Source organism: Prenolepis imparis, unplaced genomic scaffold, assembly GCF_030444845.1.
Source record: "Prenolepis imparis isolate NDT839.2.m4 unplaced genomic scaffold, iyPreImpa1.0 SCAF_11, whole genome shotgun sequence".
NCBI classification, from domain to species: Eukaryota; Metazoa; Arthropoda; class Insecta; order Hymenoptera; family Formicidae; genus Prenolepis; species Prenolepis imparis.
Window position 1 is genome coordinate 11,590,828 of NW_028141169.1, and position 18,073 is coordinate 11,608,900.

The window sequence follows — 18,073 nt, forward strand, 5'->3', positions numbered from 1 at the left end:
GTGCATCTTTTTGGAGCTTAAGTTCCTTCCACTCCGGTGTTTCCGGTTGGAAACACATTTTCCAGCACGTATATATGTTATTTCTTTTTTAACCGCCTGTCCAATACAAACCCATGTTGTAAATCCGACACCCGTCTACAGCTATACCTTGGTTGGTTCTTTGGTAAACTTGCGTCGCGATGAATCCCAGGCAAAACTCCAGAACACGCTAAATCCGGAGATTGGGTTGTCCAGGGTCACGAGGATAGATGCGTTCCGCAATACACTTGAGAAATCTTAGCCGCGCGGCGATATTGTCAATGCTCCAACGCATTTGATCTTGTACACCGGATGTCCCGAGCGGAATTCGAAAGCAGAGCGCAGAATTCTCGCCGCAGTCTTGTAATATTTATCTTTGTTTTGTTAAGTAAATTATTTATATTCAAAGTTTAAACATTTTTCGCGAAAATTAAGGCCTGTGTAAGTCGTACAACATTCGTCTTGGGTGCGTTTTAAAGGTCTCTTCAAGACCTATAAAATGAGCCCTCAGCGAATGTTCTATGACTTACACAGGCCTTAATTTTTTAATTCAAAGTTTAAACGTTTTTTGCGAAAATTATAAAATAATATATATTCGAATAAATATATCAATAAATATATTCGAAAAATCATCTACGTTAATAGGAGAATATAATTTGCAAAGAGGTAGTGTCGATAGTGCGGCAATAAATGTCTTTTAATATGTCCGAAAAATCGTCTGAGTTAATAGGCGAACATATTTTGCAAAGAGGTAGTGTCGATAGTGCGGCAATAAATATACTCCAAAAATCATTTGCGTTAATAGGAGAATATAATTTGCAAAGAGGTAGTGTCGATAGTGCGGCAATAAATGTCTCTTTTAATATGTCCGAAAAATCGTCTGAGTTAATAGGCGAACATATTTTGCAAAGAGGTAGTGTCGATAGTGCGGCAATAAATATACTCGAAAAATCATTTGCGTTAATAGGAGAATATAATTTGCAAAGAAGTAGTGTCGATAGTGCGGCAATAAATGTCTCTTTTAATATGTCCGAAAAATCGTCTGAGTTAATAGGCGAACATATTTTGCAAAGAGGTAGTGTCGATAGTACGGCAATAAATATACTCGAAAAATCATTTGCGTTAATAGGAGAATATAATTTGCAAAGAGGTAGTGTCGATAGTGCGGCAATAAATGTCTTTTAATATGTCCGAAAAATCGTCTGAGTTAATAGGCGAACATATTTTGCAAAGAGGTAGTGTCGATAGTGCGGCAATAAATATACTCGAAAAATCATCTGCGTTAATAGGAGAATATAATTTGCAAAGAGGTAGTGTCGATAGTGCGGCAATAAATGTCTTTTAATATGTCCGAAAAATCGTCTGAGTTAATAGGCGAACATATTTTGCAAGGAGGTAGTGTCAATAGTGCGGCAATTAATATATTCGAAAAATCATCTGCGTTAATAGGAGAATAAAATTTGCAAAGAGGTAGTTTTGAATTCAAAGTTTCTACGTTTTTCGCGAAAATTAAGGCCTGTGTAAGTCGTACAACATTCGTCTTGGGCGCGTTTTAAAGATCTCTTCAAGACCTACAAAATGAGCCCTCAGCGAATGTTCTACGACTTACACAGGCCTTAATTTTTCAATTTAAAGTGTAAACTATTTTTTAAACGTTTTTTAGCAAATTTTCGCTTTATTAATATTTTTTGACAGAAATCTGCTGCTTAAGGCGTTAATTTGTTAATTAATTTATAATATAATTTGTTAATATAATATAATTTGTTGTGTTAATATAATTTGTAAAAGTCAAAATAATTATATGTTTTAAATAATATGTTGTAATTTATTAAATTTGATTAATATTTTTGTCACTTATCAGCTGATTTCTGTAAAAAAAAATTATTCGAGTTTAAAGAGTATTATAACATATTATTTATAACATTATTATTTTTATTTTAAAATTTAATTAGCAAATTAACAAACTTCTGTCAAAAAATTTTAATCAAGTTTAAACAAACTGTATATTAAAATATCATCTTTTTTATATAAAAAATCGAGGAATGGAGCGCGCTTGTGTTGTTCTAACTTTAATAAAATTTCTATTTACAAATTTAAAAAGTTTTATTAATTAAATTAATATCAACATATTATTATATTACAACATATTATTATATTATTATATTAATATCAATTTTGTTTATTATTTTATATATACATTTTATTTAATTAATTATGTTTATTTTATTTTTATTTATTTTATTATATATATCAAATAAATATCAATAAAGGGACATTAAAAATGTTCATTTTTTTCATCGCGTATCGAGAGGGTCGTGTCAAAGAAACCATTTTCCATCGTGTTAATATCTCGCGTCCTTGCATTATCGAGTTAGCCGGGCCATTAATTCTTCTCGCTGGCCAGCTTATCTGACAAGTGCATCTTTACAGAAACAAAGATCTTATTGATAAACTCTGGCCTCTGTCCTTTCAACAGAATTACCATTTTTCATTCGGAAACATTTTTACTAACAGAAATCTGATGAATAGCGTATCAATCTTCGTCTGAATATAACATTTTTTAGAAGCAAAAGTTGCTACTATGCGGTGTTAAGATAATATTTATTATGCTTCTCTTGTAATAACTACTTATTATCAGTATATGCGATAAAAAAAAATAGATCATATACATATATATTTTCGAGAGATTATTAATGATAAATAAGTATAAGTACTTATTTATCATTAATAATCTCTCGAAAATATATATGTATATGATCTATTTTTTTTTTATCTTATCGCATATACGTACGTTTCATCTCTGATAACTTCTAATGTTCTTCTTCTGTTTTGATAGGCGCTGGATGCTACCGGAAATCGAGTGAGGGAACTAAAGAACGACAGTTTGGGTCCTTACAAGAGTCTAGCCTTCATCTATCTAGGTGACAACTTCATCCAGACTATCGAGGAAGCAGCCTTCGCTAATCAGCCTTACCTGGAGGTGCTGGATCTCATGCAAAACGGTTGCGACACTTTGCCCAAGAGTCTCTTCCAATTGCCGTATCTTCGCACGCTCTATCTCAGTCGCAACAAGCTCACCGATTCGGTGTTCAATGTGAAAGTCACCTCGCCCCTCAGACTGTTACAGTTGACCAAGAACAAGCTCACCTTGATCCCAAATATAGGCGTCCAACCGACTCTCCTTAATCTCAACGTGTCCGACAACGTCATCACCTCGATCAGCACCGAGGATCTAGCTCAGTTTTGCTCGCTGAAGGAGCTCGATCTGTCCAGGAATATCATCAGATTCAACGCAGGCGGCTGCGAGTGTCAGATGGTCACCGCCTGGCTGAAGCTACGGCAGATCAAGGTGAAGCCCGATGATTTCTACAATTGTACCGATTCACCACCAGCTCTGAACGAAGACTGCGCCAACGTACAATTCAGCAACCGGACGTACGAGCTCTACAACGAGTGCTCGGCCATCATACAGCAGGAGGTGGAGACCGAGAAGGCTCGATCGGTGTGGATTCTCGTCGCCTCGTGCGTCTCGGTTTTCCTCTTCGTGGTCTTCGTGGCGTTGTTTTGCGTGCACAAGCGGAATCGCAGGCGGCGCAGAAAGCAGAAGGAGCAGCAACAACTGACGGCGAACAACGCCAATACCGAGTTGCTGAACAGCAATCTGACGGCAGGCAATTCGTGAAATAATCGCTGAAAGAACGTACAATCCGTAGAATCCTGTAAGAAGGGCTCTTTTTGACGTCGATGCGAGAATAAAATTTTACGCGTTCCGGAGAAGGCGATGAAAGTGCAAGAGTTATTTGAGAAATAAATGTTTTTTCTAAGAGAAAGAGAGAGACCGAGAACTGTTGGTGTTTCTTGAAAGAGTTTAATCGACGGATTTCACAGAGAATTTAATCGGATGCTATTATATATATTTACGTGCCTAAGTTTGTATCTGATCATCATTAATACACATTGCGCAATTGTTCAATAAACGTAAGATTATTATAATAGCTCGAATGCTGCTCCTGGCACGATTGCCATTTTTTGAAAAATATATTACAAATTTTTGAGAAGAGTGATATATATTATAATAGCCTCTTGAACAAAGACGTTATTGTCATCCAGAAGCCGAAGATATCGAGTAAAATACGTTGGACTTTTAATGGTACTTATTGTTAGAGATTACTTAAGACTCTGAAAGCAAAAAAAAGGGGAAAGCAGCTTTATCGAAAGTAATCAATGACAGAAGGCAGCTCCGCGGAGATTAATATACTTATAAAATATAAACGCGTTAAATTATAAAAAAAATGTGTAAATGTTATTATATTGTGTTCACATATATAATGGTTACAATATTTACATATAAGATTCTATGTGAATGTGGCGGAATTTTCGAGAAACTCTGCATGTTTGAACGAATATTATCCCACTATACTCTTTGCGATGATATATATATATATATATATATATATATATATATATATATATATAAAAGGAAATGTCGGCGTTAATTTCTTCTCGATGCCTGTCGAATAAATCTTGATAAAGCCGATCGCTCAATGTCGTCGCGTGCTTTTTGTCGATGTAATAGCGATGCGAAAACGTGCATTTACGGTTTATACGGTACTTAAACAGAATTTTCTTCCTTTCGAAGGATTTTGCTACGCCAAAGTGGATTTTTTTTTTATATCCAAGTGTCGATGGTTTTATTTACTTTCCTGTCAGGAAAGTCTTCTTACTTATACAATTTTGTGCATATTTTTTTATTTATTTCTTGTCTCAAAACTTAATATAGTTCTATTTATTAATTAGTTTAATAGTTCTAATCAAAATATTTATCATAATATTTACTCGATATATTTATTTGTAAAGTGTGCTTGTACGCACATTATAATGACAGAATTTGATGCGCTTATTTTCTTCGAACTCTCGACATTTCCCCTCTTTCTGTTTCTAAAAAGCATTTCTGTTATGTGAATATCTGTGTATATTATTGTAAATTGCTATATACATTTAGAGGATAAACAATTAAGTTAATATATATATATATAATGTGCGAAAAATCTTTTTAGTAGAATACTATCTATTAACCGTACTTTAAACTTTTATTCTGTGTTTTATTTAGTTCCTGAGTACTTATTTATTTCATACGGGTATGAGATTGTTTTATTTTATCCTAATATATCATATAAGACGAATAGAGAGTATAATTCGTATCAATTGAAATTATTAATATAACTTACACTTAATGTATATGTGATGTGCGCATTTTACAATATGTCAAAAAACTTTTATACTAATTTCCACGTTACTTTTTAATATGTATGAAAAATCTTTATATGTACAGAGGTATTAAAACTTGGAGATCCATAATAAATCGTCTTCAAGCAAGATTAACGATTTTTTATTCAGAAAAGTGTCCGAGTAGAAAACCTCTTTTTATACATAAATAGATATTAAAATAGGAAGTTCTCATGCTGTGAATATCCACAGATAGGGGAAGCAATCTAATTGAGAGCCAGATGTAATATATATAATCGATGCAAATTAGTGTTTTTTTTAAGCTCTGTTTTATCTATTCGGCCCCAAATTTGGATATCAGCATCTGTTAATAAATAAATCAATAAAGCGTGGATTATAGAAATAAATTCGCATCTAAAATACATATGGAATACTTGTGTGAGATACGTTTGCATATAAATACATATAATACGGACTATAATAAAATAAATTTTGCGTGTGAAAAATCCCTTTTCTAAAAAGTGCATGTTAAGTCGATTCTCGCAAGTATTGTTGCCTCTTTTCCGCGATGCTGATTGGTTATCTCGATGTGTGCTGCGTTGTACATTACTTCATATTGATAAAAGCCTGTCAAGGTTGAGCGACGCATTTTGACAGTTCAAATGTATATACGCATTTTGACAGTTCAAATGTATATATTGAGAGGTTAATAGTGTATTCAATTTGTGAATGCAATTATTGCGGTTTATATTATGATATACATGATATTATGTGTACATATCATTAAATTAAATTAAAGAAAATATAGATAAAGAAGACGAAGAAAGGAGGAAGAGGAAGTAGGAAAGAATAGAGAGAAAGGTATGTGTAGTAAAGTATATATATTTTATAAATGTAATAAATAAAGCATTATTTAATCCAATTTACATTATTTTATCAAGAGTTTTATGCGTTATTGTTGTGTAGATATTATTAATAAAGTACTATAGTTAAATATTATTAATGTTATTTAATTTTATTGATAATTAATATTATTTAATTTACTTATAGAATATTAAAATATTAAAATATTACTAAATTATATATTACTTCGTTAATGTTTAAATATTATTAGTTTTAATAAATTTTTTTATGTTTTATTTAAAGTTATAGAAAAGACCAATTATTTTTTTAATTATACCATTAATTTTATTAATCATAGATAGAGAAGAATAGAAAGAGAGAAAAAAGAGTAGGAAAAAAAAGAGAGAAAAAGAGAAAGGAGAAGAAGAGAAGAAGGCTTTTTAATTAAAATTGAAGAGAAAGAATAAGCAAAAGAAATAAAGAAAAAAGATTGATTGAATGACTGAAGGAAAAGAGAGAAGAAAAAATATAATATTAGGTAATATTTTTATTAAATTTTTTAAATGTTTTAATATTATTATATCTTTAATAATTTTTAAAATATTTTATTTATAGTTAATATAAAGGAGAGATGCATTATATTATTAATAGACAAAAATAGAAGAAGAGAAAGAGAAAAAGATAAAGGGAGAGTAGAAAAAAAAGCTTTATTTAAGATTAAAGAAGAGGATGAATAAGCAAAAGAGAAAGAAAAAAAGAAAAGAAGAAAAAGGAAAAGGGAGAAGAAGGAATATATTAAGTAATAAAATTTTTATTGAATTGTTTAAATGTTTCAATAGTATTATAATTTTAGTAACCTTTTAATTAATTTGTTTTTGTTTTATTTCATTAATGTTAAAAAAGAACCTAATTATTAATTATTAATTATTAATTATGTTATTAATTATATTATTAATAAATAGAGAAGAATAGAAAGAATGAGAGAGAGAGAGAGAGAGAAAAAAGAGTGAAAAAAGGAAGAAGAGAAAAAAGAGTAGAAAGCTTTATTTAAAATTAGAAAAGAGGATGAATAAGTAAAATATAGGAAGAAAGAGTGAAAAAGGGTAAAGAAAAAGAGAAGAATGAATTTAAAATTAGGTAATAATATTTTTATTAGATTTTTTAAATATTTGAATAATATAGTTTTTTAAAATGTTTTATTTATAAAATTCTTAATGAAAACATAAATTATATTATTAATTATATTATTAGTAGATATAGAAGAATAGAAAGAAAGAGACTAAAGAGAAAAAGAGTGGAAATAAAAGAGAGAAAAAAGAAAAGGAGAAAAAGAGAAGAAAGTTTTATTTAAAATATAAGAAAAGGAAATAAGAGAGTGAAAATGAATAAAGGAGAGAGAAAGAAAAAGGAAAAGTAGAAAAAAGCGAAAAGTTTTATTTAAAATTAAAGAAGAGATGGAGAATAAAAGAAAAAAGGTAAATGATTGAAGGAAAAGAGAGAATAAGGAATATATCAGATTATAATAATTATTAGGTATTAATTTTTTAATTGTTCGAATATTATTGTAATTTTAATAATCCTTTAAATATTTTATTTAAAGTTAAATGGGCTACTTTCGTGACAGAATTAAAATGTTCAGTTTAAAATGATCCGTGGCTATGATTTGTTAAATTTGAAATTTTATTAGAATCATAATTTCAGATTTGATCAATCACAGCACATTAATCACAGCGTACAATTCATTTTAATTTGAATTATTTTAATTTTGTCGTGTAAGGGCATAGGAGACGAATTATAATTATTAATTATATCATTAATTTTATCATTTATAGATAAAGAATAATAGAAAGAGAGAAAAAGAGGGAGATAGAAATACAGAGAAAAAAGAAAACAAAGCTTTATTTAAAATAAAAGAAGAGAAATATTAAGCAAAAGAGAGGGAGAAAAAAAAGATTATAGAAAAAGAGAGAAGGAATATAAAATAAAGTAAATTATCTTTAAATATCTTATTAAAGTTAAAGAGATGAATTGTATATTATTAATTATATTATTAATAGATAAAGAAAGAAAGAGAGGGAGAGAGAGAGAAGAAAAGAAAAAAAGATAAAGGAAAATGAAGAGGAAAAAAGGAGGAAGTTTTATTTGAAATTAAATAAGAAAAAGAGAATAAATAAAAGAGAGGGTGAAAGAGAGAAAAAGACTGAAATAGGAAAGAAGGAATATAATATTAAGTAGTATTTTTTCAGAATTATAAAATATATTATTAAATATAATTAATAAGTTTTAAATATTATTTATATTATTTATATTATTTAATTTTTTAAGGTTCCTTGGCATTTGCTGCGGCAATGTTGGATTTTGACGTCGAAGGTGAGAAAATACACGCTAAAAATTATTGCGTGCTATTTTTAGATAAAAAAATATTTTTATGAAACATAACTTCAGATGGCTTTAGCATACTTTTAAAATAGTCCGAAAACTATTCTTTCCCTTCGAAAATCAATCAACAATCGTAAAATGATCGTGATGCAGATTTTGTCATACGAAATGCGCAGTAGAAATGAGTTTCGACATATATTACCGCGATATATGCATGCAGTCACGCATAACTCGTGATAATGTGCAGACAATATACTGTTAAAATGTATATAAGATTAATTTTTTGCACGTTTTGAAATATCGAAAATTAAAATTTTTAAGCCGCAAATCCCATACGGCGCAGATTTATATAACGTATATTGGACCAAAAAGATAGTACGCTGGTATGCTTATGATACAAAGATAATCTGCAAACAATACATTATTGAAATATATATACGATGAATTTTTGGATCGCCTTAAAATATTAGAAATCGATACTTCTTTACAGTTGACCTTATGCGACGCAATCTTATTCTATGTATATCAAGTTAAAACAATTGTACGCTGGTGTCTGTTTGGTACCAAATGAATCTGTAATCAATGTAATATTAAAATGTATAATCGATGAATTTTTGGCTCGTCTTAAAATATTAGAAATTGATACTTTTTTACCGCTGACCCTATGCGACGCAACATTATTTTAAGTGTATCAAGTTAAAAAATTTGTACGCTGGTGTCTGTTTGGTACCAAATGATTCTGTAATCAATGTACTATTAAAATGTATAATCGATGAATTTTTGGCTCGTCTTAAAATATTAGAAACCGATACTTTTTTACCGCTGATCCCATGCGACGCATCCTTAATTTATGTATAGCAAATGAAAAAGTTTGTACGCTGTTGTCTGCTTGGTACCAAATGATTCTGTAATAAATGTACTATTAAAATGTATAATCGATGAATTTTTGGCTCGTCTTAAAATATTAGAAATTCATACTTTTTTACCGCTGACCCTATGCGACGCAACATTATTTTATGTTTATCGTATTAAAAAATTTGTACGCTGTTGTCTGCTTGGTACCAAATGATTCTGTAATAAATGTACTATTAAAATGTATAATCGATGAATTTTTGGCTCGTCTTAAAATATTAGAAATCGATACTTTTTTACCGCTGATCCCATGCGACGCATCCTTAATTTATGTATAGCAAATGAAAAAGTTTGTACGCTGTTGTCTGCTTGGTACCAAATGATTCTATAATAAATGTACTATTAAAATGTATAATCGATGAATTTTTGGCTCGTCTTAAAATATTAGAAATTCATACTTTTTTACCGCTGACCCTATGCGACGCAACATTATTTTAAGTATATCAAGTTAAAAAATTTGTACGCTGGTGTCTGTTTGGTACCAAATGATTCTGTAATCAATGTACTATTAAAATGTATAATCGATGAATTTTTGGCTCGTCTTAAAATATTAGAAATCGATACTTTTTTACCGCTGATCCCATGCGACGCATCCTTAATTTATGTATAGCAAATGAAAAAGTTTGTTCGCTGTTGTCTGCTTGGTACCAAATGATTCTGTAATAAATGTACTATTAAAATGTATAATCGATGAATTTTTGGCTCGTCTTAAAATATTAGAAATCGATACTTTTTTACCGCTGACCCTATGCGACGCAACATTATTTTATGTATATCATGTTAAAAAATTTGTACGCTGGTGTCTGTTTGGTACCAAAAGATTCTGTAATCAATGTACTATTAAAATGTATAATCGATGAATTTTTGGCTCGTCTTAAAATATTAGAAATTGATACTTTTTTACCGCTGACCCTATGCGACGCAACATTATTTTAAGTATATCAAGTTAAAAAATTTGTACGCTGGTGTCTGTTTGGTACCAAATGATTCTGTAATCAATGTACTATTAAAATGTATAATCGATGAATTTTTGGCTCGTCTTAAAATATTAGAAATCGATACTTTTTTACCGCTGATCCCATGCGACGCATCCTTAATTTATATATAGCAAATGAAAAAGTTTGTACGCTGTTGTCTGCGTGGTACCAAATGATTCTGTAATAAATGTACTATTAAAATGTATAATCGATAAATTTTTGGCTCGTCTTAAAATATTAGAAATTCATACTTTTTTACCGCTGACCCTATGCGACGCAACATTATTTTATGTTTATCGTATTAAAAAATTTGTACGCTGTTGTCTGCTTGGTACCAAATGATTCTGTAATAAATGTACTATTAAAATGTATAATCGATGAATTTTTGGCTCGTCTTAAAATATTAGAAATCGATACTTTTTTACCGCTGATCCCATGCGACGCATCCTTAATTTATGTATAGCAAATGAAAAAGTTTGTACGCTGTTGTCTGCTTGGTACCAAATGATTCTGTAATAAATGTACTATTAAAATGTATAATCGATGAATTTTTGGCTCGTCTTAAAATATTAGAAATCGATACTTTTTTACCGCTGATCCCATGCGACGCATCCTTAATTTATGTATAGCAAATGAAAAAGTTTGTACGCTGTTGTCTGCTTGGTACCAAATGATTCTGTAATAAATGTACTATTAAAATGTATAATCGATGAATTTTTGGCTCGTCTTAAAATATTAGAAATCGATACTTTTTTACCGCTGATCCCATGCGACGCATCCTTAATTTATGTATAGCAAATGAAAAAGTTTGTACGCTGTTGTCTGCTTGGTACCAAATGATTCTGTAATAAATGTACTATTAAAATGTATAATCGATGAATTTTTGGCTCGTCTTAAAATATTAGAAATCGATACTTTTTTACCGCTGACCCTATGCGACGCAACATTATTTTATGTATATCATGTTAAAAAATTTGTACGCTGGTGTCTGTTTGGTACCAAAAGATTCTGTAATAAATGTACTATTAAAATGTATAATCGATGAATTTTTGGCTCGTCTTAAAATATTAGAAATTGATACTTTTTTACCGCTGACCCTATGCGACGCAACATTATTTTAAGAATATCAAGTTAAAAAATTTGTACGCTGGTGTCTGTTTGGTACCAAAAGATTCTGTAATCAATATACTATTAAAATGTATAATCGATGAATTTTTGGCTCGTCTTAAAATATTAGAAATTGATACTTTTTTACCGCTGACCCTATGCGACGCAACATTATTTTAAGTATATCAAGTTAAAAAATTTGTACGCTGGTGTCTGTTTGGTACCAAATGATTCTGTAATCAATGTACTATTAAAATGTATAATCGATGAATATTTGGCTCGTCTTAAAATATTAGAAACCGATACTTATTTACCGCTGATCCCATGCGACGCATCCTTAATTTATGTATAGCAAATGAAAAAGTTTGTACGCTGTTGTCTGCTTGGTACCAAATGATTCTGTAATAAATGTACTATTAAAATGTATAATCGATGAATTTTTGGCTCGTCTTAAAATATTAGAAATTCATACTTTTTTACCGCTGACCCTATGCGACGCAACATTATTTTATGTTTATCGTATTAAAAAATTTGTACGCTGTTGTCTGCTTGGTACCAAATGATTCTGTAATAAATGTACTATTAAAATGTATAATCGATGAATTTTTGGCTCGTCTTAAAATATTAGAAATCGATACTTTTTTACCGCTGATCCCATGCGACGCATCCTTAATTTATGTATAGCAAATGAAAAAGTTTGTACGCTGTTGTCTGCTTGGTACCAAATGATTCTGTAATAAATGTACTATTAAAATGTATAATCGATGAATTTTTGGCTCGTCTTAAAATATTAGAAATCGATACTTTTTTACCGCTGATCCCATGCGACGCATCCTTAATTTATGTATAGCAAATGAAAAAGTTTGTACGCTGTTGTCTGCTTGGTACCAAATGATTCTGTAATAAATGTACTATTAAAATGTATAATCGATGAATTTTTGGCTCGTCTTAAAATATTAGAAATCGATACTTTTTTACCGCTGACCCTATGCGACGCAACATTATTTTATGTATATCATGTTAAAAAATTTGTACGCTGGTGTCTGTTTGGTACCAAAAGATTCTGTAATAAATGTACTATTAAAATGTATAATCGATGAATTTTTGGCTCGTCTTAAAATATTAGAAATTGATACTTTTTTACCGCTGACCCTATGCGACGCAACATTATTTTAAGTATATCAAGTTAAAAAATTTGTACGCTGGTGTCTGTTTGGTACCAAATGATTCTGTAATCAATGTACTATTAAAATGTATAATCGATGAATTTTTGGCTCGTCTTAAAATATTAGAAATCGATACTTTTTTACCGCTGATCCCATGCGACGCATCCTTAATTTATATATAGCAAATGAAAAAGTTTGTACGCTGTTGTCTGCGTGGTACCAAATGATTCTGTAATAAATGTACTATTAAAATGTATAATCGATGAATTTTTGGCTCGTCTTAAAATATTAGAAATCGATACTTTTTTACCGCTGATCCCATGCGACGCATCCTTAATTTATGTATAGCAAATGAAAAAGTTTGTACGCTGTTGTCTGCTTGGTACCAAATGATTCTGTAATAAATGTACTATTAAAATGTATAATCGATGAATTTTTGGCTCGTCTTAAAATATTAGAAATCGATACTTTTTTACCGCTGATCCCATGCGACGCATCCTTAATTTATGTATAGCAAATGAAAAAGTTTGTACGCTGTTGTCTGCTTGGTACCAAATGATTCTGTAATAAATGTACTATTAAAATGTATAATCGATGAATTTTTGGCTCGTCTTAAAATATTAGAAATCGATACTTTTTTACCGCTGATCCCATGCGACGCATCCTTAATTTATGTATAGCAAATGAAAAAGTTTGTACGCTGTTGTCTGCTTGGTACCAAATGATTCTGTAATAAATGTACTATTAAAATGTATAATCGATGAATTTTTGGCTCGTCTTAAAATATTAGAAATCGATACTTTTTTACCGCTGATCCCATGCGACGCATCCTTAATTTATGTATAGCAAATGAAAAAGTTTGTACGCTGTTGTCTGCTTGGTACCAAATGATTCTGTAATAAATGTACTATTAAAATGTATAATCGATGAATTTTTGGCTCGTCTTAAAATATTAGAAATCGATACTTTTTTACCGCTGACCCTATGCGACGCAACATTATTTTATGTATATCATGTTAAAAAATTTGTACGCTGGTGTCTGTTTGGTACCAAAAGATTCTGTAATAAATGTACTATTAAAATGTATAATCGATGAATTTTTGGCTCGTCTTAAAATATTAGAAATTGATACTTTTTTACCGCTGACCCTATGCGACGCAACATTATTTTAAGTATATCAAGTTAAAAAATTTGTACGCTGGTGTCTGTTTGGTACCAAATGATTCTGTAATCAATGTACTATTAAAATGTATAATCGATGAATTTTTGGCTCGTCTTAAAATATTAGAAATCGATACTTTTTTACCGCTGATCCCATGCGACGCATCCTTAATTTATATATAGCAAATGAAAAAGTTTGTACGCTGTTGTCTGCGTGGTACCAAATGATTCTGTAATCAATGTACTATTAAAATGTATAATCGATGAATTTTTGGCTCGTCTTAAAATATTAGAAATCGATACTTTTTTACCGCTGATCCCATGCGACGCATCCTTAATTTATGTATAGCAAATGAAAAAGTTTGTACGCTGTTGTCTGCTTGGTACCAAATGATTCTGTAATAAATGTACTATTAAAATGTATAATCGATGAATTTTTGGCTCGTCTTAAAATATTAGAAATCGATACTTTTTTACCGCTGATCCCATGCGACGCATCCTTAATTTATGTATAGCAAATGAAAAAGTTTGTACGCTGTTGTCTGCTTGGTACCAAATGATTCTGTAATAAATGTACTATTAAAATGTATAATCGATGAATTTTTGGCTCGTCTTAAAATATTAGAAATCGATACTTTTTTACCGCTGATCCCATGCGACGCATCCTTAATTTATTTATAGCAAATGAAAAAGTTTGTACGCTGTTGTCTGCTTGGTACCAAATGATTCTGTAATAAATGTACTATTAAAATGTATAATCGATGAATTTTTGGCTCGTCTTAAAATATTAGAAATCGATACTTTTTTACCGCTGATCCCATGCGACGCATCCTTAATTTATGTATAGCAAATGAAAAAGTTTGTACGCTGTTGTCTGCTTGGTACCAAATGATTCTGTAATAAATGTACTATTAAAATGTATAATCGATGAATTTTTGGCTCGTCTTAAAATATTAGAAATCGATACTTTTTTACCGCTGATCCCATGCGACGCATCCTTAATTTATGTATAGCAAATGAAAAAGTTTGTACGCTGTTGTCTGCTTGGTACCAAATGATTCTGTAATAAATGTACTATTAAAATGTATAATCGATGAATTTTTGGCTCGTCTTAAAATATTAGAAATCGATACTTTTTTACCGCTGACCCTATGCGACGCAACATTATTTTATGTATATCATGTTAAAAAATTTGTACGCTGGTGTCTGTTTGGTACCAAAAGATTCTGTAATCAATGTACTATTAAAATGTATAATCGATGAATTTTTGGCTCGTCTTAAAATATTAGAAATTGATACTTATTTACCGCTGACCCTATGCGACGCAACATTATTTTAAGTATATCAAGTTAAAAAATTTGTACGCTGGTGTCTGTTTGGTACCAAATGATTCTGTAATCAATGTACTATTAAAATGTATAATCGATGAATTTTTGGCTCGTCTTAAAATATTAGAAATCGATACTTTTTTACCGCTGATCCCATGCGACGCATCATTAATTTATGTATAGCAAATGAAAAAGTTTGTACGCTGTTGTCTGCTTGGTACCAAATGATTCTGTAATAAATGTACTATTAAAATGTATAATCGATGAATTTTTGGCTCGTCTTAAAATATTAGAAATTCATACTTTTTTACCGCTGACCCTATGCGACGCAACATTATTTTAAGTATATCAAGTTAAAAAATTTGTACGCTGGTGTCTGTTTGGTACCAAATGATTCTGTAATCAATGTACTATTAAAATGTATAATCGATGAATTTTTGGCTCGTCTTAAAATATTAGAAATCGATAGTTTTTTACCGCTGATCCCTTGCGACGCATCCTTAATTTATGTATAGCAAATGAAAAAGTTTGTACGCTGTTGTCTGCTTGGTACCAAATGATTCTGTAATAAATGTACTATTAAAATGTATAATCGATGAATTTTTGGCTCGTCTTAAAATATTAGAAATCGATACTTTTTTACCGCTGATCCCTTGCGACGCATCCTTAATTTATGTATAGCAAATGAAAAAGTTTGTACGCTGTTGTCTGCTTGGTACCAAATGATTCTGTAATAAATGTACTATTAAAATGTATAATCGATGAATTTTTGGCTCGTCTTAAAATATTAGAAATCGATACTTTTTTACCGCTGACCCTATGCGACGCAACATTATTTTATGTATATCATGTTAAAAAATTTGTACGCTGGTGTCTGTTTGGTACCAAAAGATTCTGTAATCAATGTACTATTAAAATGTATAATCGATGAATTTTTGGCTCGTCTTAAAATATTAGAAATTGATACTTTTTTACCGCTGACCCTATGCGACGCAACATTATTTTAAGTATATCAAGTTAAAAAATTTGTACGCTGGTGTCTGTTTGGTACCAAATGATTCTGTAATCAATGTACTATTAAAATGTATAATCGATGAATTTTTGGCTCGTCTTAAAATATTAGAAATCGATACTTTTTTACCGCTGATCCCATGCGACGCATCCTTAATTTATATATAGCAAATGAAAAAGTTTGTACGCTGTTGTCTGCGTGGTACCAAATGATTCTGTAATAAATGTACTATTAAAAGGTATAATCGATAAATTTTTGGCTCGTCTTAAAATATTAGAAATTCATACTTTTTTACCGCTGACCCTATGCGACGCAACATTATTTTATGTTTATCGTATTAAAAAATTTGTACGCTGTTGTCTGCTTGGTACCAAATGATTCTGTAATAAATGTACTATTAAAATGTATAATCGATGAATTTTTGGCTCGTCTTAAAATATTAGAAATTCATACTTTTTTACCGCTGACCCTATGCGACGCAACATTATTTTAAGTATATCAAGTTAAAAAATTTGTACGCTGGTGTCTGTTTGGTACCAAATGATTCTGTAATCAATGTACTATTAAAATGTATAATCGATGAATTTTTGGCTCGTCTTAAAATATTAGAAATCGATACTTTTTTACCGCTGATCCCTTGCGACGCATCCTTAATTTATGTATAGCAAATGAAAAAGTTTGTACGCTGTTGTCTGCTTGGTACCAAATGATTCTGTAATAAATGTACTATTAAAATGTATAATCGATGAATTTTTGGCTCGTCTTAAAATATTAGAAATCGATACTTTTTTACCGCTGATCCCATGCGACGCATCCTTAATTTATGTATAGCAAATGAAAAAGTTTGTACGCTGTTGTCTGCTTGGTACCAAATGATTCTGTAATAAATGTACTATTAAAATGTATAATCGATGAATTTTTGGCTCGTCTTAAAATATTAGAAATCGATACTTTTTTACCGCTGATCCCATGCGACGCATCCTTAATTTATGTATAGCAAATGAAAAAGTTTGTACGCTGTTGTCTGCTTGGTACCAAATGATTCTGTAATAAATGTACTATTAAAATGTATAATCGATGAATTTTTGGCTCGTCTTAAAATATTAGAAATCGATACTTTTTTACCGCTGATCCCATGCGACGCATCCTTAATTTATGTATAGCAAATGAAAAAGTTTGTACGCTGTTGTCTGCTTGGTACCAAATGATTCTGTAATAAATGTACTATTAAAATGTATAATCGATGAATTTTTGGCTCGTCTTAAAATATTAGAAATCGATACTTTTTTACCGCTGACCCTATGCGACGCAACATTATTTTATGTATATCATGTTAAAAAATTTGTACGCTGGTGTCTGTTTGGTACCAAAAGATTCTGTAATAAATGTACTATTAAAATGTATAATCGATGAATTTTTGGCTCGTCTTAAAATATTAGAAATTGATACTTTTTTACCGCTGACCCTATGCGACGCAACATTATTTTAAGTATATCAAGTTAAAAAATTTGTACGCTGGTGTCTGTTTGGTACCAAATGATTCTGTAATCAATGTACTATTAAAATGTATAATCGATGAATTTTTGGCTCGTCTTAAAATATTAGAAATCGATACTTTTTTACCGCTGATCCCATGCGACGCATCCTTAATTTATATATAGCAAATGAAAAAGTTTGTACGCTGTTGTCTGCGTGGTACCAAATGATTCTGTAATCAATGTACTATTAAAATGTATAATCGATGAATTTTTGGCTCGTCTTAAAATATTAGAAATCGATACTTTTTTACCGCTGATCCCATGCGACGCATCCTTAATTTATGTATAGCAAATGAAAAAGTTTGTACGCTGTTGTCTGCTTGGTACCAAATGATTCTGTAATAAATGTACTATTAAAATGTATAATCGATGAATTTTTGGCTCGTCTTAAAATATTAGAAATCGA

At 30.4% G+C, this 18,073-nt stretch overlaps 1 protein-coding gene and 1 long non-coding RNA gene across 4 annotated transcripts in view; both read left to right on the forward strand.

Moving 5' to 3' along the window:
- Positions 1-5,043, forward strand: part of Lapsyn (Leucine-rich repeat activity-regulated protein at synapses) — a 96,927-nt gene extending 91,884 nt beyond the window's left edge. Inside the window, exon 4 of the mRNA XM_083049447.1 lies at positions 2,855-5,043. Coding sequence (XP_082905573.1) covers positions 2,855-3,700 — 846 coding nt within the window. The 3' untranslated portion in view covers positions 3,701-5,043. The remainder of the gene's footprint in view (positions 1-2,854) is intronic.
- A 2-nt stretch (positions 5,044-5,045) lies between these two features.
- Positions 5,046-8,053, forward strand: LOC145942581 (uncharacterized). Of its 3 annotated transcripts, XR_014426382.1 has the most exons (5): positions 5,046-6,105; positions 6,446-6,625; positions 6,703-6,886; positions 7,050-7,224; positions 7,339-8,053. It is a non-coding gene; the product is annotated as an uncharacterized LOC145942581 (long non-coding RNA). The 3 variants fall into 3 exon arrangements; XR_014426381.1 differs by having other exon boundaries at positions 6,446-6,886; XR_014426383.1 differs by having other exon boundaries at positions 6,446-6,886; positions 7,342-8,053.
- The last annotated feature ends 10,020 nt before the right edge of the window (positions 8,054-18,073 follow it).